The 21327-nt window shown below is 37.0% G+C and overlaps 1 protein-coding gene across 6 annotated transcripts in view; it reads right to left on the bottom strand.

Annotated features, from left to right (window-relative positions):
- The window catches only part of CADM1 (cell adhesion molecule 1), a 318565-nt gene that overhangs the window by 61707 nt on the left and 235531 nt on the right, over positions 1–21327 (bottom strand). For all 6 annotated transcript variants that reach the window (XM_016134932.2, XM_036220674.1, XM_016134927.2 and 3 more), the window contains exons 2-3: positions 3669–3815; positions 1953–2105 (exon numbers count right to left, since the gene is read on the bottom strand). In XM_016134932.2, the coding sequence (XP_015990418.1) occupies positions 1953–2105; positions 3669–3815 (300 nt within the window). The remainder of the gene's footprint in view (positions 1–1952; positions 2106–3668; positions 3816–21327) is intronic.

Genomic DNA, 21327 nt, shown 5'->3' with positions numbered 1-21327 from the left:
GGAGTGTATTACTTCCAGAATAATCAGAACTCCAATAGGATTACAGGTATAATAATGCCTGGCATGCTGACTCCTAGTGCTGGCGGTGTATCCAGTCAAACTGGCCCAATCCAGTGGGTCTGAGAACAAATGTACCAGATACTGGACACTGACAGGCAGTTAACTGTTTGCCAATGGCCAGATATAGTCCTGAAAACAAAAGCTATACACCTCCAGGGAAAGAAATCTTGAAACGGCAGCTTTCAAGGCTTAATTGAAAATAACGTAGGCTAGAAGACACAATGGTTATGAGACAGAATACTGAGTTCTGTTTCAATGTCTGTGATTCTTGATTCTCACTGTGCTTTGTAACTGGGCAAAATGATTAACCTCTGATTATCATCTCTTTTTTTGAAAAAAAAGATATTCATACTTAAAGGTGTATGTAGTGCAACATTCTGAAAATTTTAAATGTCACAAGTAAATTCCATTTTATTGCTTTCACTTTTGTGGAAAAGCCAAAAACAATGGTGGGTCAACCAGTGGGTGGATGGTCAAGTTGAAGTCTATGCAACTAATAACTTACTCCAACAAGCAAAAGACGTTTTCAAATTCTTCTATGCAGAAAACTACAAATATATGCTTAAGATCTTGGTACATTTGCAAAATACCAAAATAGTCATCCCAGCAAAACCTTCACGTTTACTATTTCTACTGGTCTAATATGGATTAAGGCCAAAATTGGAGACAGACAGGTATACTCGAAAGCTGTCCATCATGAAACACAGACTACATTAAAAACTGTATGGCCAGATTTGAAACATGACTCTCTAAAATCAGTATTCTTCTTCTCAAGAACATATATGTAAGCATTAGGGATATGTTTTCATTTAATGAATAAAAAGAAAAATTTCCCTTTGACAGCTGTGTTTAAATAAAGTAATGAGGCAGTAGCTCAATGTGTATATCCATAAATACATATATGTCCACACATACCAAAAAAATCGTCCTTCATATTTATCTTTCCTCTTTAATCTTCATATCATTACACAGAAAAGCTGCAGTCTGCTGCCTCAAATAGACTTTGATTCATCATCTTCCTGAAGGTGTAAATCAGAGATCTTGCCTCACGCTGTAGTGTACATCTTTTAAAACTCCATTTCAGCAATCCTAGTCAGCTGGTGTTATACGCTGGAGTATAAGTTTGTCCAAAAGGGGTCTAATTCAGACCACCTTCCACAGAGGGATATCTGGTATCCAGAAATATACACATGGAAATCTGACTACTGAGATTTTGCTGAAAGTTATATCCTGGCTATCATAAATGAAGACACTCAGCTCACTAGAGGTGTCCCCAGCAGCCTGTCAACAGTCTCTGTTTATTATTAGCCTTCTCTCCCTAGAAGCTCTTAAGTCTTTTAGGTCCAATCGTTGCAATTTGTGGCAAAGTATGTGTTCATGGGATATGATTTGTACAGCATAATCTAGAGTATAAGCAATAAACAAGGCAATAAGTAAAGTGAAAGAAAAGAAGATCAACAATATTAAACGAGATGTAACTCAGGAGGAAAATCGTTAAGTGAATTTCATAACAGCTCTGCCACGGGGTATAGTTGTGGTAGCCCGTCTCCTCCTTTCCTGACAGAAGGGAAAAAAAATCCTAGTGCTTAGAAGCAATGACATTTCACATGGTGAGTGATTCATTTGAGGGTTCTAAATTCTCTTGATCTTTGCTTCTGAAGCTTGAGACTTGAAACCCAAGAGCAGGTGGAATCTATAAAGACTGCTGATTGCCATCCCTTAGTGTTTGGTAAAATAAGCCATTTTAAAAATTCAGCAATATGGGTGGTGATTCTTTCTAAAATAAATTCGAACAGTAAAATTTACCATTAACCTTTCCCTTGCTGCTGGAAGCCGTCTGAGAGTAAGCACCCCACTCTGTTCCCCAGGACAAGCCCCCATGCATTTCTTACCCAGCACTGTGATTGTGGTGTAACTTTCCTGTGGAGGATCAGTGTAGAGCTGGCAAAAATATCTCCCTTCATCAGAAATTGAGACATTTGTCAACGACACTCTGAGTTCACTGCTAGAAAAATTCAGCAACTGAAACCTGCTGTCCTTCAAAGCTGAGAAACAAAACACAGAGTTCGTGACTGTGAGAAAGACAACGGACTGTCTGTTTTCCTTACCTTGGTGAGGAAAATGTCAGGTGACTAGAAAGGCAGATAACAGAGTGGAAACTCTGATTAAGTCTTCCTGCACCTGTTGGGGAAGTACCCTTTGTACTTCCTGAATTATTATTTTGGGTTTCTATAATAACTGCATGTAGACAAATAACCGTGTCCAAAAGGAAATCCATACATGTGGTGCATGTGTGAGTACGTTCACACATGTGTGCATGCACACATACCCTGCCACATTTTGAAGTGCTGTCAGTTTTCAGCACTTATTCCCAAAGGTTTTGGATTTTCTATTGGAGATAGGTAAAATGAAAACAGAAGGACAGGGTGGGCCATGAGTTTCCTTTGGGCACCAGAAAGTCAGGGCGTAGGACCTACAGGCTTTTCAATTGTCTAAAAATCCAAGGCCTTAAAACAGTGGTGCTAAATTATAACAGAAAACCAAAATATCATTTGTAATTTCAAGTCAAAATGAAAATCATTAAAAAAACTTTATAGAAAACCATCCAATTTAACTTGGATGCATCCTGGTATTTGATATGATTTGAGGTGGAGCTGCTACAAGTATGCGCCCGAGGGCCCAGAGAGGCCTTAAACTTTCCTACAGGTTCCTAACTACAGTTAGCGCTACAGTATGAAGCTGAATGGGCATAAAGTAGGAAATCGGAGTCACCACAAAAGTAATATATATGGACTTGTTTATTTATATCAAATATTTACTTTATAAGTCTTTACATTAATTTTTGCAAAAGGTAGATTATTATACAATGACAAAAAAAATTACTCGAAGAATAGAAAGCTGGCTTTTCTCCTTTTACCTTCCTTCATCCTTTTAAATATTCTTTAGATTTATCAACTTTCCACAGGTCATAAATATACTGAGGTGAAAAAGAGGACAGGCAGGCAAGAAGAGACATGCTCAACACCTGTTTTGGATAGGCACCAAGGTTCTCAAATAATTTTTGGAAAGATCTGATTCTTGTTTTTGCCAAGCCCTGACACCCATGTGAACGATTACTATGATATACAATTAAGTTTTGATAATTGGCTTTTGTGATATTACATTTGAAAAGATTTTAGTACATGAACACCTCCACATCTCAGAGGTGTGATGGTGACAGATTTGGTTCTGTCTTTATAGGCACAGATTGCCTTGGAAACGTCAGTCTTCAAACCAAACAGATTACCTTTCAGAATGCTATATTTTCCTTGCCTTACTCTATTTGAGTTGTTTGTGTCAGCTAAGTATTTGGGACTCAATTGCAATTCACCTTGAATTACTACAATCAATTTCTATTGCAAAGTAAGACCGCCTTACTTTTAAAAGGCACCATTCAAGGTTTCTATTAAGTAGGAAGATTATGATTGCATGTCTCTTCTTCCCTCTGAAGAATTAAGCACCTAACATTAAAATTAAAAAAAAAAAAGAGGCCTTGGCAATCTCTTTATCAAGACAACATGTAGGGGAAAAAAAAGTTGCCATTGAATACTATAGAGATAGAAACTTACGCCTGAAGTCCCTGAAATAAATGGTCTGCCTGTTGGGATTCAGTAGTTGAATCACAGAGTCGTCACTCTTATTGACTTGGCAGCTGATGGTTGCAACTTCTCCTTCGATAACTGTCACGTCTTTCGTAAACAAATTCTGTCCATCACCTTTAAACAAAAGGAAAAAAGGTCAGAAAAAAATTTCCATTAGTTAAAATTTGGTTAATGAGATCAATTAAAATGAGAAAATGTGTATGTAGAAAATGGACACCAGTAACAGCATTTAGTATGGCTTGCATACCTTTCTCCATAGATCACAAAATGACTCTGTTAATTCGAGATACATCCGGGCACAAAATATGACTAAGCCTGGAATCAATGTGCTCTCAAAAGTTGTGATGCCAACATTCCAGCCTCCAGTATTTTATACTAGTTGAGTAGTGTATTGGAGAGTTATGGAAAGGTCAGAGGCTTTTATGAGGAGCTGCAGCTGTCACGAATGGAGCAGCAGAGATACATATACTCAGCCTCAGCTCACACGCCCTTTTGCTAAGCTATTTGGTCACCTCACAGAAAAGGGGCCACTTAATAGAAGTTGGTCGGATGGACCAGTAAACAACCTTGTCTTGTCAGTGGATGTCAGCATTCCTAATGTACAGTGGTTCCCCCTTATCCATGGAAGATATGCTCCAAGACACCTTGTGGATGCCTGAAACTGAGGATAGTACTGAACTCTACTTATACACATACTGAACCCTATATATACACACGCATACATACACACCTATACATACATACATACCTATAATAAAGTTTAATTTATAAACTGGTCATAGTAAGAGATTAAACAATAACATAATAGAACAATTACAACAAGATGCAGTTTACTCTTGAATAACACCCCACCTGCCATTTTATACTTGGAAAGTCCAAGTATAACATTTGAATCCCCACAAAACTTAACTACTAATAGTCTATTGTTGACTGGAACTTACTGAGCATATAATCTGACTATTAACCCATATTTTGTATGTTATATGTATTATATACTGTCTTCTTATAATAAAGTAAGCTAGAGAAAAGAAAATGTTATTAAGAAAATTATGAGAGAAAATACATTTACAGTACATTTTTTTTTTTAAAAAACCCACATATAACTAGACCCGCTCAGTTCAATCCTGTGTTATTCAAGGGTCAGCTGTACTGTAATAAAAGCTATGTGAAAATGTTCCCCCTCTTTCTCGCACTCATAATTTTTATATTTCCCAATCCAAACCTAGTCCTGAATCTGTATAACCTCCCTCATTGCAGTAAATGGCTTGGTGTTACTGCTTTCAGGGGATCCCTTGCTGAAGTCTTTGTATAGGCTCAGTGCTTTCTGGCGCGACATGTTGCTGTTGATCAGAACACGTCTTCTGTTCAAGTCTTCCACTCACAAAGTTAATGTCTTTTCCATGTTAACTAAGAACTTATCATACACTGTGGCTGTAACTTTTGCAGTCTGAAGTGCAACAGCAAAACTAGCATGTATTTCTTCTTCACAATTTCATAGACAGAAGATTCATTCATGTCATAGATCTTAGCATCCAGCATGATTTTTTCATTCCTTATTAAGTCAAAAACTTTCACTTTTTCACTTAAAGAAATTACTTTACAGCCTCTCTTTAACATATCCGAAGTACCAGCATCACTATGCCACTCTTGTGCTTTAGGGTCATTATTAAATAAAATAAGGGTGACTTCAACAGTCAGACTGATAATCCAGATGGCTGCTAAGTGACTAATGGGCAGGGAGTGTATATGGGTAATGTGGACACGCTGGATACAGGAATGATTCACGTTGCAGGTGGTACGGAGCAGGACGACTTGAGATTTCATCATGCTAATCAAAATCGATCACAAATTAAAAGTTATGATTTGTTTACTTCTGGAATCTTCTATTTCATATTTTCTGACTACAGCTGACTGTGGGTAACTGATGCCACAGAAAGCGAAACCATGGATAGACAGTTCAGTTATTTATTGTGTGGGAGTGAGGACCTACCTATGACCCTTTGGAATCTCGATCAAATCCTGGAAGGTTTACAGTTCAGTTTCTTACTCTGCTCTCAGATACTCACACCTTCTTGACTCACCCAAAGTTCCCAGCAATACTGAACTATGTACTTTTCTGCAGATTACCACCTTTTAACCATTTAGAAAACCTCTTCCAGAACACATCAGAAGTCAAGGCTTTAGATCCACTGATATAATAGGGCTTATCTCCAGATCTGCTTTATCTGTTGCTTTTAACCTTAATGACAATGGCCAGGGCCCCTCACATATGTCCTAATTGTTCCACAGCACAAGTAGGAAGAGAGAAGAGTTTTCAATTCAAAAGGAAAAGATGAAGTAATTATAAAATGTCCAATTCCATATCAGGCATAGCAGGAGATATGAAAGAATATGACTTTGTTCTAGCCTTTAAGAAGCTGCAATGTGGGTGGAAACTGAAATCTAATCCCCATTTATAGAACATAAGTGTAGTACGGTCAATAGGTATAATGGTCAACCAGGAAGAGGGAGGCAGACGTTACTTTTCAGCTGTATGATCTCAGGTAAATCTTTTAAAGAACTTGGGGCAGTTTCTCCTCTACGAAATGGGGATAGTAATTAAAAGCTACCTCACAGAGCTGTTGGGAGGATTAAGAAAGATAAATACAAGCATTTAGCACTGCGTCTAGCTTCTCATAAAACTGAATAAATGGTAGCTGCTGTTGTCATCACCATCATTTCTTTAGATGTCAGATCCAAACATTTATTCAGCAACTATTATGTGTTAGGAGTAGTGTGGATATAAGAAGGAAAGCTCATTGTCTCTTATCTCAAGGTGCTCTCTGTGTAATTATATATCAACTCGGCGTGGCTTATTCACTCCCTAAAAAGCTCTGTCACATTAAGAAACAAAGGTCAAAGATAAATACTATTCTAAAAAAAAAAATTAGACAGCATAAATAGAGATGCAATTAGAGTCAATGGAGGATTTCACCTGCTATCATATTTCTGCTGAAGGATCCTTTTTGGCAAGACATAGTGAGGAAACGTGAGAAGAGGTGTCTAAAATGGCTTTCAGCCAAATCCACCTAGAAATAGACTAACCTCTGTTAGAGGATTAGAAAAGAGGAAACTAGAGGGATAAGGAAGAAATTATTAGAGCCACAGATAAACAAAACTGCCTGGTGTTTGAAATAAACCAAAATGAAACCCAACCGTGAGATCTCTAATCCACAGAATTAACCTGGGTGTGAGAACGCGAGCCCACAGGGCTTGTAGTGAGTGAAAGGGTAAATCTGCCCTGGCTTGATGCGGCAGTGAACACTCAGTGGGCTGAATAGTGTTACAGAATAACAACAAAGAGAGCGATCAGGAAAAAATGAAGGGATGCTTATTTTTTCCTCAGTGGATTACTGTGACAAACACAGAATTCAGAACCCAGCTGGAGGGAGCAGTTTATTCCCAGATTTGAGAAAAGAACAAGGAAAAGGGAATTCCTGCCAATCAAGCAAGCTTTTCAAGGTGGTTTTGCTGGCCTGGCAAAAGTATGCACAGAAAGGACAATAACCTTATTTCCTCAGGGTAACCCAATCTAGTAAGAAAATGAAGGAAAAATTAAATCGCACAATTCAAATGCTGTAACTGTCTCGAGTCATGGGACTTGCCTTGAGGAGACCAGAATATCAAATGGGGTCTACTGGGTGGTGGGGGAGATTTCTTCTATCTAAAAGAAGTTTATCAGCAGCACAAATAAGAACCTTCTGTTTATAAAAGGAACATAGAGAAAGGCTACTAGATGACTGGCCTTAATCCTGGCGACATAATCCATGGCCTTATAGATACTACTGTCTTGCAGCTATTGTAACTTAAAGCCAGTTGCAATTCAAATTATGCTCTACTAGAAAACTTCCTGTAGAAATAACTATATACTTTTAGTCTTTACTTGGAATTCCAGTATATTCTGAGTAGCATGCTATATTCATATTAAGGCTATAAAACATTTGCACAGGAGATGAGATTAGAGAGGAATTGACTATGTTTTTTGTGTTTTAAGCAATAAAGGTAATAAAACAGAATAAGAGGGTTTTTTTTCCCTTTGTTTTTAAAAAAGTCTAAATGTTCTTAATTATCAGTTAAAATTAAGTAACATAAGACCACATTGGTATAATGTATTATTATGGAATAAACCATTCAGGTAAAATTTTTTGCCATCTGCGAGTTTTTGCCCTTCCTAGGCTTTGGCACATGCTGTGCTCTGCCAATCTGTGGTGATTCATCACCATTGTTGTATTAGTTTTTTGAAATCTCTAATGCCACCTGAAAACACAGTATCTCATAAAATGACAATTCTTAGATATGTTAATATGGTTATAATACTAATGCTAAAAAATTATAAGTAATAATGAAATATTTTGCTGAAAGATATCTAAGTGCCTTGGCTGATGGTAATGGCCCAAGGATGTCTCACTCTGTAAAAATCATCGATAAATTATATGGGTCAGCTGGACGGTAGTTATATTAAACAGAGCTCCATATTTCATGGCTCTATAAGATGGCTGAAATGGAATAATAATGACCTATTTATTCAAGGCAAAGGAAGTGAATTAACAGTGATGAAAATATGATATGTATGTCAGTACTCTTAACTGCCTGAAGCCGTTATGTAAAAATAATTTCTGCTCACATCCTCAAATATTTCTTCCAAACAGAAGGGTGCACTGTGACTTGATAAATTTCCCCTTGAAACAGATATCATGACAATTATTAGGTTGTTACAGAACACTATTTGATGTGTAGCAGAAGGGTACAAACAGGTAACTTTGGTTCCTTTCTTAAATAATCCATTTAAAAAATCTTTCCAATTTTCTAAAACTTAATTAGCAGATACATTGTCAAGGCAGAAATAGCACATGTTCTGGGGCAAAGAAAGCAAGTAGGTACACTATACCATGGCCATTAAAGAAGGCTGTTAACAGCAAGGTAATTTATTTTAAGGGTGGAACAATGTCTGACATGTATAGACATTTTTGACTGCTAATTGGTATATATGGGTGAGTTCTGGGAGACACAATCAACTGGATTTTAATTTATACCAGCAACTGTATTCCCTATGACTTTCCTATTTGCCCCACAATTTCTAAAAATAAAACTCTGGCATTGGAGAGGCCCATTCCCCCACAGGAAAATCTCTCAAAGTAAACTAGCAGTTGCTAGGGCACATTCATAATAAGGAAGAGAAAACATATTACCTTAAAAAAGATAAAATCTATTTTGATGATTAGTGAAGACCATTTCAGCTGAGTTGGTTAGGGCTGGAATGGGGGTGGGGATGCAACTGGCTCATAAATCCCCTATTAATTCATTCTTCAATTGGCTTTACTCATAGAGTCTTTCCTGAAACATTTTATTATAAACTTTATTTAAATGACATTACACAAAATACCAGCATTGACTGTAATCTATTCATTCAACAATATGGCCACCTGAAAGGGGTGATAGGCCAACTCTTAAGGCAAGAAGCCAAAATGAGAAATTGTGCTCTCATACACCAGGAAGTAGGAAAGGGAACATTTACCCAGGGGTAGGCACTGTGCTGGTTGCTTTGCATACTTTTCCCTCTCAAACTTGGAGTTTTCAATATCTCCACTTTATATTTATAGACTAAGAAACTGAGACACAGAGAAATCTAAATAAGTTGTCTGATGTAATCCAGCTAAGTGGCCGAGCTGGTGTTTGAATCCAGTTCTATCAGCTTATCCAGTCCATACAGTTTATACTTTTTAACCAGCCAACAACAGTATTTGTTGCCAACGTTCCACTGGCTCTGCCTTGGAATATTTACTTGTCTTTAAAGAAGGTTGTTTCCCTGTGAGCAACTTCTGATTTTTTTTATTTCCATAATTTATCCGGAACACAATTACATGCTTCAAGATGAGAGAGGAACTGTCCTGAATGTAAAACACCTTGTTTACTACTGCTTCCTTCTTTTAGCACTCAGCACACTTTGCCCCTAGAGAATGCCTTTATTGCCAGTGCATGGTGGGCATTTGCCAGCACCGAGAGTTCTCACCCCCACTGCCCAGCTGTTAATAAATAAAGCACTTCATTTACACCAGGAGAGTCTCTCCAGTCAAGTCTATAATAAAAGGGCAAGTCATAGTTAGAACAGAATTCGGTTTATACTATGGCAACTATGTAAACTCTTACTGACACTGAGGAGCACCAATGACTCTTACCTGTGAAGACAACCTGCCCAGAGAAAGAGCAAATAAAGTCCCCCAACCTACTCCTCCAGTAGCAAAATCATATTAGGGAAACCTTTTCTTTCTCTCTCTCTCTCTTTTTTTTCCTCTGCTATATGGAAGACTGAACCTAACATTAAATCAGCACTGTCAGGTTGTCTAAATAGGCAAAAGTCAAACTAAAAATACAGATTGTCCAAAAAAAAAAAAATCATCCTGCCAATGATCAGTGTGGTCATTAATTTACAAAAGCCACCATAGTTCTTGGAATTTTACACTAATTAAAGGCTTGAGATTATTAATCCTTTCCCTCTAAGAGGTATCCAAATTTAGACTTTATAAAGAGTCAAAAAACTTGCATGTTTTTGAAAACCTTTTCTATTAGTATGTGAGCCCTCTGTGTCTTCGAGCTTCAAATGGCTTTTTCCCCAGTCTCATTTCTGTTGGATCCCATATCACCAACTTGAAAGAACCACCCAATAAAACCATCACCAACAGAGGTATTATATAATTCTCGCTAACATTTCTGAGAGCTAGCACTAGAATTGAATACATTTCAGGAGAAGAAAAAAAAATTTAGATTCTGTTAAAACCCAGAGGGAAAAATTTTTCTAACTGCATTCGCTCCCTCAAGTGAATGTAAACACAGTGTTCACTACAAATCATTAACAAAGCCATTAAGATTTGATTTCTATCTAAGCAATTATTGTCAGCATATTTTGTACATTTCCTTTAAAAGATTCAATCCTATCTTTCAATTCATTAAACTGTTCCTTGCATTTACAGAGTTTTATATCAAATCGGAAACCTATTTGAATTAATAAGAATTAAAGTAAAAGTAATTTGAAAATAAATTATTTGAAGTTCAAGCCATGAAAGCTTTTGATGAAAGAATTTAGTCCCATTTAAATATTACAGTAACATTTTTAGTCATCCAATGTGCAGACGAGAGACAGTGAGAACCAGTGTCCAAAATGAAGAGTCCATCAACTGTGGGTTAAAGTTAAGGGTGAGACCTCTTCAACATAAATACAACTCTTTATTTCAAAGAGAGGCAATACTTCAACCTTTATGAATACTTGATTATTTATTTAAAATCAAAAGCATTAAATCTGTCTACTGTTTACAAAGCTTCTATTAGCCTTCTAGATCCTCATCCATGTTTTGCTGTCCTAAGCAGTAAAGTTGAATATGTTGATTGTCTGCTCCAAGGAGTGTCTGTCTATTTAATGGTCAAAATAATGAATGTGAACCATATAGCTCACAAGCTTACAGTTAAAATAAACTAAACCAACTCAACAAATAACTGAGTGGGCAAGAGTATGTGACACTGACCGAAATATTTCATTGTGCCACCTTCTTTTTCATGAAACCTTTATGGCAGTGGTCCCCAACCTTTGCAGCACCAGGTACTGGTGCTCCTATGAGAATCTAACATCTAATGCTCTGAAGTGGAGCTGAGGCGGTGATGCTAGAGCTGGGGAGCAGCTGCAAATATAGATCAAGCTTCGTTTGCTTGCCTGCTGATCACCTCCTGCTGTGTGGTCCCTGTTTCTAACAGGCCATTGACAGGTACTGGTCTACAGCCCGGGGCCTTGGGACCCCTGCTTTATGGAATCCAGAGAGGAGATACATCTAAAATCACATGGCAAGTGTGAGACACAGTCAAGAGTAGAGATTATATCTCCTAATGGGTCATCAAGGTATTTCTATTTTTGGCTATTTCTAATAACATTTATTGATTTGTTTCTAACTAAAAAAAGCAATATATTCTAGGTTTTGTGTGTGTGTGTGTGTGTGTGTGTGTGTGCTTTTTTAAAGCTTTGTTTCACAAGTAGTATTTGTTAACACTGTATCCTATGGCATGGAGATGGTCAAGATCTCAGAAGAGTCTCTTGTGATATAACTACTGTTCTGTTATTTGAGCTTAGGGAGGAAAAAATATTGAATTTAATCTAATCTCCTTTTATAATCAATAGAAGGTGAGGCAAATTTTTGAATGGTAAGTTAAAGAGTAATCTTCCTCAGTGCTGGTTTTTTCTTCAATTAAAATTGTTGATTTCCCCTGAATACAAAACAAAAAATATCATCTGACACAACATTAAACTATTCATGAATATTCTGTATACACATTCTTGTTTAGTTGACTAATGGCAAATTAACGTTCTCTATTTTAGCTTAAACACATACTATAGGTATGTTTGATTAGCACTGAATTCCAAAAGCTGATTACTATGCATGCTTTGATTATGTAATTACATAATAGAGTATAATGGCTCCTTTGGAGTCATTATGATCTATATGGCAAATATGTTTCAGTTTTGCTATAGTTTAAATACACGTTGAGATGACAGCTCATAACAAGGCTCCACTTTTCAGTCTTATCAGCTAAATGGGCATTTTCCCATTCATCCTAACATCTTCTTGACACCAATTAAGGCCTATTGTGTCAAGATGCACACGCTTTTGAGAAATTCCCTTTGTTTTCTTGGCATTCAAAAAAGGACATTAATTTTAAAGGCTGTATTAAGCAAAAGGCCTGGTTTAAAAAAAAAAAGCTGAAATTCCATCCTTCATCCACCCTTTGAAAGGTCTGCAGGGAATCACATCTAGTTCATTAATCACTGTTCAGACAACCACAAGGGGGTTAAAGATGGAATTTCACCTTTAACTCCAAAATACACATGAAGGGGGAACAGCCGAGAATACTGATGTTTACAGTGGTGGCTCACCACTATGCATTCAGGTCAGGGTCTGTCTAAACATCAACCACATCAACTTTACAAAGGTCCAGTTCTGCAAATCTCATGTCTTATGACATTCCTTATATTTGGAAGCTCCTTTTGAAAGAGATAGTTAAGAAATAGCACAGCCAGATTTCATCTTCACAGTTCCCAAACCTAGTTCTTGGTGGATCTATGGCTAATGAAACTTACGTAGTGAATAGATTTTTGTTAATTCTACTGTCAAGTTATAAACTGGAAAGTAGTCAGGTTTAAAAACATGACAAAAGTTATTATAAAGAATTATGTAAGGTTTCTCTTGTTTCCCTGAAATCTTTTTACACTATTTCATTTACAAGAAGTTATTTCTTCTTTTCTCTCAAGAGAATGATTTCTTATACCATGCCAAGCCAAAGGTGACCTGAGTCTTAACTTTAAAATAAGCGTCAAGCTGTTTTTATCTTTGTGTCTATTGTTCTTCAACATTAAGACTGAAGAACTGAGGTCAAGCACGGTCCAACTTGTATTTACATATAGGATGAGTTTCTCTTTTGTGAAAAGAAACATTGATTAGACGTGTGAAAGTTCTTTTCAAGGAAGACTGTGACAAAACTTGCTATAGCATCTATGCCTATACTATTTTCAATTTTAAACTCACATTAGCCTTTCCTTTTAAAAAAGTCTGAGCTCAATGGACTTTTTAATCACAGTCCACAGTACTAAAGGGGCAAAGCAATTATGATGCTTAAGTTGTGAGCTGCCTGATCCCATAAAATTTAGAGGTGCAATCCCTTCTAGAGGATGTTTGTGGGGAGTGATACCCATCCACTAAACATAAGATCTGAATTAGCTTTTCCATTAAAATTCACTCATCAAAGAAGCAAAGGGCAATAAAAGAAACAGTAATATAAAAATAAACCATAAAAGATAATAATAATCACGGAATCCTTTTGCTCTTCACACTAAAAGGTGAAAATCCCAGACTTTATTTTCCACTCACTCCTTTTCATAGCTGGACAGGTTTCATGGCCTTTTTGTTCATCAAAGATAGCATCTTTTTTTTTTGGAGAGAAGATAGCCTAACCTTGAAGAAAAACTCCCTCCAGTGGACAGGTTTTGTGAGAATTAAAAGAGAGAGGAAAAATAGAGCTTCCAAAGTAGAAAAGTCACTGTTTTATTTGCTTGTGAGATGGCACTGAAATCACCTTGTGGAAGAGTCATTTTAAGCCTGTTAAATCTGCTTAGATATTCTTAGGAGAAAAGGGACTCTTAAAAAATATTAATTAAGAAAGAACCACAATCAGTCGCCTTGGACTTTGGAGAACAATTTGAAGACAGAGGCTTCTTACAAAACCAATTGTGTTGGCAAAGAAAGTAGTTTCTTCTCAATGGTTTGATTCTGTGATGCTCATTCATGGCACAGGAAGAATAGAACAGTTTTAGATGGAGCTGTGTCGGTAGCAATTCAAAGCTGGGTGGTGGTTCCAGCATTTCAAAATATATTGATTCTTTTAGATGAAATGTGCTGAAGGCCAACTGTTGATATTCTGTATCAGCTACTTTGCTAATGAACTGATAAATAGGATACTATGCTCTCTGGGATATATTAAATGACAACTTTTCAGAGTGAAAACTAGTTGCATAAATTTCTGCTGTCTGAGCATGGGCTCCCTGGGAAGAAAGTCATATTCTGAAAGAGATGAATTGTGTAGCTAGAAGCTGGACTCTAACAAATCTCAGACTTGACTCACACCATCCAGTGTGGTCATGGGTCCCAGTTAGCTTAAGCCTGGGATAATGGGAATCCACAATTTTAATTTACATATATCGAGCTATCTACATTTTCCAAATGGAAACTATTAATAACTAAAACAAAAGTTTACATGCTTAAAACTAAAAAAAAAGAAAAGAAAATATTTGAAAATCACAAAGTTAGTTACAAATATTAGGTTCTATTATTCCTATTAAGACTTAAGGGAATCTGGATTTTTCTTTTACCCCAAATCATTTATTATATACACTGCTGCTGCCTCTGGTGAGCTCTCACTCTGTAAGAAAATATAATGTTGCCTTTTTCTAACTAAATGAAAAGAAGAATTTAGGATTTCAACTTTGGAGATGGCCACCTACTCTACTGTGGTCACTATCAATTAAATAGTTTTCGATACCCCTCAGTCACAGCATGTTAGAGACGCAGACTGTTTACAATACTTGCTGTTACTAACGGCTCCTCTACATTTTTTTAAATAGAATTTCCTTACAACCCCAACTTTAAGTCTCAATGAATATGGCACGTCTCTATACCCCATTTTTAAGCCCTGCTTTTAAGCCCTCAATTTAATATCATTTTCCCTTTGATAAGAGGTATTATGATTAAACTTGGGCCACTTTTTGTTTTGACTCACTAAAAGCTGATTTTTTTCCTTTTGCACTGCCTCCAGGGTGTTAAAAGACTAACACTATAGGATATTTAAAATCACAAGGCTATAACATGTAATAATAATTATTGCACACAAGGAAGAAAAGGGAAGTGACAGCTTTTTTACCACATCTGGAGGCAAGAGAAACAAATTCTTTCCAAAGTATTTATTATTATTATTTTTTTTTACTATCAAAAAAATTCTGTTTTTGAGGGGAGCATTATTTTAATCATCTGCATAACAATTGCTAACATATTTTCAAAATGTTTTCTCCGTGCCAGGAGCTATGCTTTGTCTTTTTTTAGGTTATCTTATTTAATCTTCACAGCAATATTTTACCAGAATATCCATTATATAGTTGAGGAAACTGAGATTTATTATACTACATTATATTATATTATATGTTATTATACTATATTATACTGCAATAATATACTATATTATACTATGTATTGTATACTACGTGTAGTATACAATTATATTAATGAGGCTTTATAATGCTAAAAGAATGAAGGGGAACTAATGGAAGAATCTACTATATTTCATTTACATGATTTAGAAGTAAAACTTAAGTAATACTCTCGGCATATAATAATATTTGAAGCCTACCAGCAACAGGATGTTTAATTTGCAACACCGCTAAAACTCGCTCTATAACCAGAGCCTAAATATTGGCTGGGCCTTTAGTATTCAGAGAAAAGATGTCTATTCTGCAGAATGATCCGGACTCAAAAGGCTGCTCAACTCCAAGTTCAGGCATTTACAGTATCTGCTTCAAGGGCATTCATTAGTATTGACAATCTATGTGACTGAAATTCGGCTGTAACAGCAGTCTCTCTCTGCCTCTCCTCGTTCACTTTCCTGCCAACAAGAGCCATTGAAAACCTTCCAAATTTAAAGCTTAGAGCCGATAGGACAAGCAAGTAAGGATATTAGTTGGAACTTATCAGATATGGACTCCGAGTGAATGTCAGCTTCAACTATACAGACATTACTATACAGAAACAGAAAATAGGGAAATGAGGAGAAATGTTTCATGTTCTTATGCTAGAGAGTATTCCAAGTGTGTGTAATATGGTTTGTTCAAGAAACAGCTGTAAATCCATGATAATCATCATGCTGAATAATGCTGCGACATTCAACTTACTTACATCTCCTACCAGGAAGGCAAGTAGCTTTGGACTATTATATGAAATGACAATTTCTTAGCTGGAAAATTGGGTTCCATGACTAAGGCCCTTATTTGGTAAGTTATTCTCTCTATCATCCGTCATTCATAAAGCAACTGGTAGTTTTTTTAACCTCTGGCTCTTGAGTTGCTGGCCCCAGCTGAGCCTGAGAAGAAACACATGAGTTAGAAAGCTCTTTTTAAGCCAGAGTTTGATGAAGGGATGCCTGTGGAGAGTGGCCAAAGGAGATTCCAGATTCTACTTTCATAATTGCCAGGTCTCCAGTACAAAGCCTATCATGTCAGTCAGATATGCACCATAACTATACATATTTGTGCCACTATAAAAATAACTTGATTAGTATTGTCTGAGTGTGGGTTGCTCATGAATTATCATTAAAGTTAGAGATCTGTCATAAGGACATTACTTGGTGCCTTATTTTTCACTTGCAAGAGGGTATCTAAGGAGGAATGAGAACATCAGACTCGGAGAACAGGAATTTGTGCCACAGTTCTGAGCTTACCGGTGGTAAAACTAGGAAAACTGAAAACCTGAATCTGTTTTTATATTTTGAAAAGGGCAAATGGCACTTCTTTGGGGTTTATTATGAGAATAAAGTGAGGAAATGTGTGCGACAGTATTTTTTAAGTCCCAAAATGCTAAAAACAGGATATAACCTTCTCTTCCTCCAGCTTCTTTATCAGCATCATCACTATCTCCAAGCAGCCTCTTTCCTATCACTAGGATCTTATCTTCCATAATCTGCTGGATTTTTTTTTTCCCATTTCAGATCTTTAGCTAGTATTCTTTTTATTCCAAGGCTAACTGAAATACACAGAGTAAACTGAAACACCTTCATTGCTCATGTTAAACTGTAAACTAAAACCACTCTAAGTATGAAAAGTATAAGGCGAATAGCAGATATAGGCAGGGGACTGGTCATTTGAAATTAGGTTCAATCTATAGCATTAAAAACATGACTTATTTTTGATGGCCCTCCTTTAAATATAGGACTGCAATTAGTTCCAAGAACAAGCTGCATGTTCTAAGGATGTGAAGGGTCACCTGTGTTAGGTTAATAACGTATACATCGCCCTCACTGGAAAACTGCAATAGTCAACACCTCAGATACCTAGCTAGCATCTGGAGGGAATATGACATTCCACAAAAATGAGCTTCCCATATGACTGAATCTTTCTCTAAAGACTAAAATTAAAATAAAATGAAACAAAATAATTTCCACAAAGCTTGCTGACTTCCCCATTTTGTCCTATACTCCCATACTGGGAGGATTCCATGAGTTAAGACAATATGTAGGAATGTTTGGTCCTTCTCTAAAACAATCTCAGCCTTGTGAGGCTTGTATGTTTCTCCTGTTGCTTCCCTCCAATGCTGGCCATCACTTTTCACAGAAAATCCCCTCCTTTACTATTAAGTGTAAGAGCTTTGAGAAAGCTACTGGGGTTGAGGTTTTTCCAGCTTACTAGTGTGTTCCTGGATGTGTCTAGGATGTCTGAAGTCTCTAGAAACCTAACCTTCACCAAGTAATATGTTTCTGTGGCACGAAGAGGTATCCTTTTCCTCCTTCATGTGACACTGGACAAAAGAAAAGTAAGCGCACAGACAAAATATAATTAATACGATTTGGTCTAGTTTGACAATTATACTTTGACACTAATAGATATTCTTAGGTAAAAATCTACGTTTGAATGCAGGAAGCACATCAATAAGAAATTGGTGACTGACATTAGCTTGTTACTGACATTAACTTCTTACGTTGTTATTAATGGTTCAAACCCTCTATTACTAATCTATTTATAAAAGCAGGAAAACTGCCCTTGGTGGAATTCCTACTCACCTTGCAGAGTCCAGCTCAAAGTCATTCACTTTCTCTATGAAGCTCTCATGACTCCCCAGGTTTTTAGGTTTCTGGCTCACAGTGTGTTTACTTGTTTTAGTCTCGGCACTCATTACACGGATAGTTGTATGATCTTTCGTTTATAGGGTTGTTTCCTTCTCTCGATTTTGATCTGGGTTCAAATGTTGGCACTACCAGTTATTAGCTAGACCTTGGAAAAGTTACTTAAGCTAAGCCTCAGGTTTCTCACATGTAAAATAGGTATAAAAATACCTCTCTCACTAGGATATTTTGCAAACCAAATGGGATAATCAGTGTATCCATACTGCATGAGAGCCCCCAAAATACTCATTAATATTATTATAATTATTTTTGCTCCCTGAGAACAGTCTACTTCTTCATCTTTTATTCTCAAAGCATAGTACAGTGTCGGCTTATAAAGCAAGTGTTAATAAATGCTTGTTGAATAAAATTACTAAATAAAGGGCTGTTTTAAGACCTTATTAGGCTCTAGGCACTCTCATTTTTGGAGATAACAAGTCTATTAACATCAAAACATATTAAGTTGTATCCATATCCCACATTAAATATAATTTTGAATTTAAAATTTCAAAGGATTTTTATAATTTCGCTTTTGAAATTATTAATTCCAATTGTATATTTTATTATAAAGCCAATACATTTTCTCTTCCATGGCTCATTTTCACAGGACTCTTGAAAAGAGAAAGGCCCTTGTATTGTGCCTATGGTGCTCAATGTAGAAAATGGCCCTGCTTCAAGAGGTCCCTAAGGTTGTGAGAGAGACAGACAAATGTACACACAATGACAACACAACATGATAGGACTTAGAAGTCACTAATCTGCTTTGGGAACCTGGAAGAGGGACAACTCAGTCGGGATGGGGGTGCAGATTCTAGAGGGGGGAAGAGGAAGCATTTGAAAGAAGAATCATGGCATGTTTAGAACAAGGAAAGAGCACAACATGCTCTGAAGAGTGACAGAAAGGAACGCTTTATGGAAAGGTCGTGAGGTCCAGATATTGAAGGACACTGTATGCCAGCCTAGGGAATTTGCACTTTATCTTGTAATTAATAGGGAGCCATTAAGTGATTTTAATCCAGGGAGTGATATGATCACGCCTGTGTTTTGAAAGATAATGTCTATGTGGAGAGGGAGGGAAGACTGGAAATAGGAAAATGGCTGGAGCCAAGAAGATTAGTTAAGAGACTTCTGCCACAGAGTAATCACGGCTGATAAGAGTCAGGTAAGGGAACATGGAGAGGAGAAAGCAGAGCTCACGTTGGGAGGAATGAGTGAGGAGTTGAGAACACTTTGAGTCTAGGAACACGGGCTTTGGCATCAGTTGGTTTTTCAATTCTGTAAAGGAGGCCTAACGTGTTCCTTAGTTGTCTCTACTAAACTGTTAATGTTTAGTGGGCTTCTTAGACCAGCGGAGAGCTACCTTTAAAAAAAGAGTTAGAAGGCACATTGCACGCACATTCCCACCACTTCTGTTGTTCACTACTGAGATGGATTTTTATAGTACTCACTTGTACCAAAAATAGAATTAGGAAACCTGATGTCTCACCCACCTCTACCCCCACTAGAGCCTTGCTATTTTGAGTGGTCAACCAGCAGTTTTGAAAAATCCCTGGGAAAGTATTAAGAATGCAGAATCTTAAGAGTCATACCAGACCTACTGAGTCAGAATCTGCATTTTAACAGGGGACTCAGATCATTCATATGCACATTACAGTTGAGGCACTCTGGCCTAGAGTACAGTAATTCTAAAAGCTTCCTCGAACATAAACATGAGACTGATGGCTTAACCTAGGAAGATCTTAGCAAGAGGTATATTTCTAGACAACTTGTTTCAGGGAAACTGGTGAAACAATGAGTCTTGGGAGAACGATCACGAACCCCTAACGCCAAGTGAGGTCGGTCTGCAGGGAGAAATATGGCTTCGGCAACTTCTTGTTTAAAAAGAGATTTTTAAAAATTCAGGTTTGCATGAAGAAAAATTGATACAAGTTATTCATAAAGTTAATAGGGATTAGAATCTAGCATTCTTCCTTAAGTTTCATAGAACCATTACATAAATGAAATACCCTCTCCCAAAGCAGCTAGCTGACTGCGATCAAAGCATTAGATTACTCTGCATTCAGCTGCAAAAATGACTACTCTAGCCAAGGCGCTCTCACTTACTGAATTTGTCAGTTCACACGCTGTACCCTGGTTAATTTTTGCTTCTCTGGTTTTACCGTTACTACATGTTTTGTACTCACGTGCACTGAGACAGCAAAGAAAAAAGAACAAATGGGGAAATGAAGCAAGTGGCCCAAAATGAAAGGGGAAAAGAAGCTGCTGAGGTGTTATGAAAGTGATGAAATTCAACTATATGATTTGAAGGGAAGAGAAAATAAAAACTGTACTACCCATTACAGCAGGCCTTTTCACTCCGTGTCCAGTAGATAAAATTTGCTGCAAAAATATAGGTAATGACATAAACAGTAGTTTAAGAGAAATAATAAGAGTCTTAAGCTGGAGGCAAAAAGAAGCAAGCACGGAAAGAGCCTCCTACAATGCTCAGGGGAAGAAAAGGTATAAACGACAGTTTCTCTTTTACATGGCCTCTTAATGAGCATCCATGGATCAGCCTGGACCGCAGGCCTTGTTTTCGGCTGCTAGATGGAGTGAATGTGCCTTGCTATTCAGATGCAGGCTAACAGCATCCTTAGCAGCTGCTCACAAGAGGAAATACACTTACCTTGAAAGCAAAGAAGCAAAGGTTTCACCAAGAGTAACAACCTCAGCCTGGAGAGGTTCTAGCCCATCACTCTGAAACTTTACATACCTAGAATTTCAGTCCCTGTACCAGCTTCCCAATAAAACTTTAATATTATCTATCTATCTATCTATCTATCTATCTATCTATCTATCTATCTATCTATCTATTTATTTTTTGGTGGGGGAAAAAAGGGTGGAGCAGCAAAATGGTCAATGCTATGTTCTAGTTTCTGTTTTTCCTGTTCCTTAACATATGGCAATTGCAATTGGTTTGCACTTCATTTCTCTGACAAATGTGTTCACGTATGAAAGCTCTCCGCATTTTTACCACTGGTGCGCCCAGATGCTTTTACTGCAGCGGGAGCAGATCTCTGAATGGTTTTCTGCTGGGTTACTGAAGTGCAGTTTCAGAGAGAATAATGTTCTGAATTTTGGTCTCTTAAAAAAG

This window comes from Rousettus aegyptiacus, unplaced genomic scaffold, assembly GCF_014176215.1.
Source record: "Rousettus aegyptiacus isolate mRouAeg1 unplaced genomic scaffold, mRouAeg1.p scaffold_m13_p_5, whole genome shotgun sequence".
Taxonomy (NCBI): Eukaryota; Metazoa; Chordata; class Mammalia; order Chiroptera; family Pteropodidae; genus Rousettus; species Rousettus aegyptiacus.
Note: the sequence above shows the minus strand (reverse complement) of the source record. Positions and strands in the feature narration are given on the sequence as shown.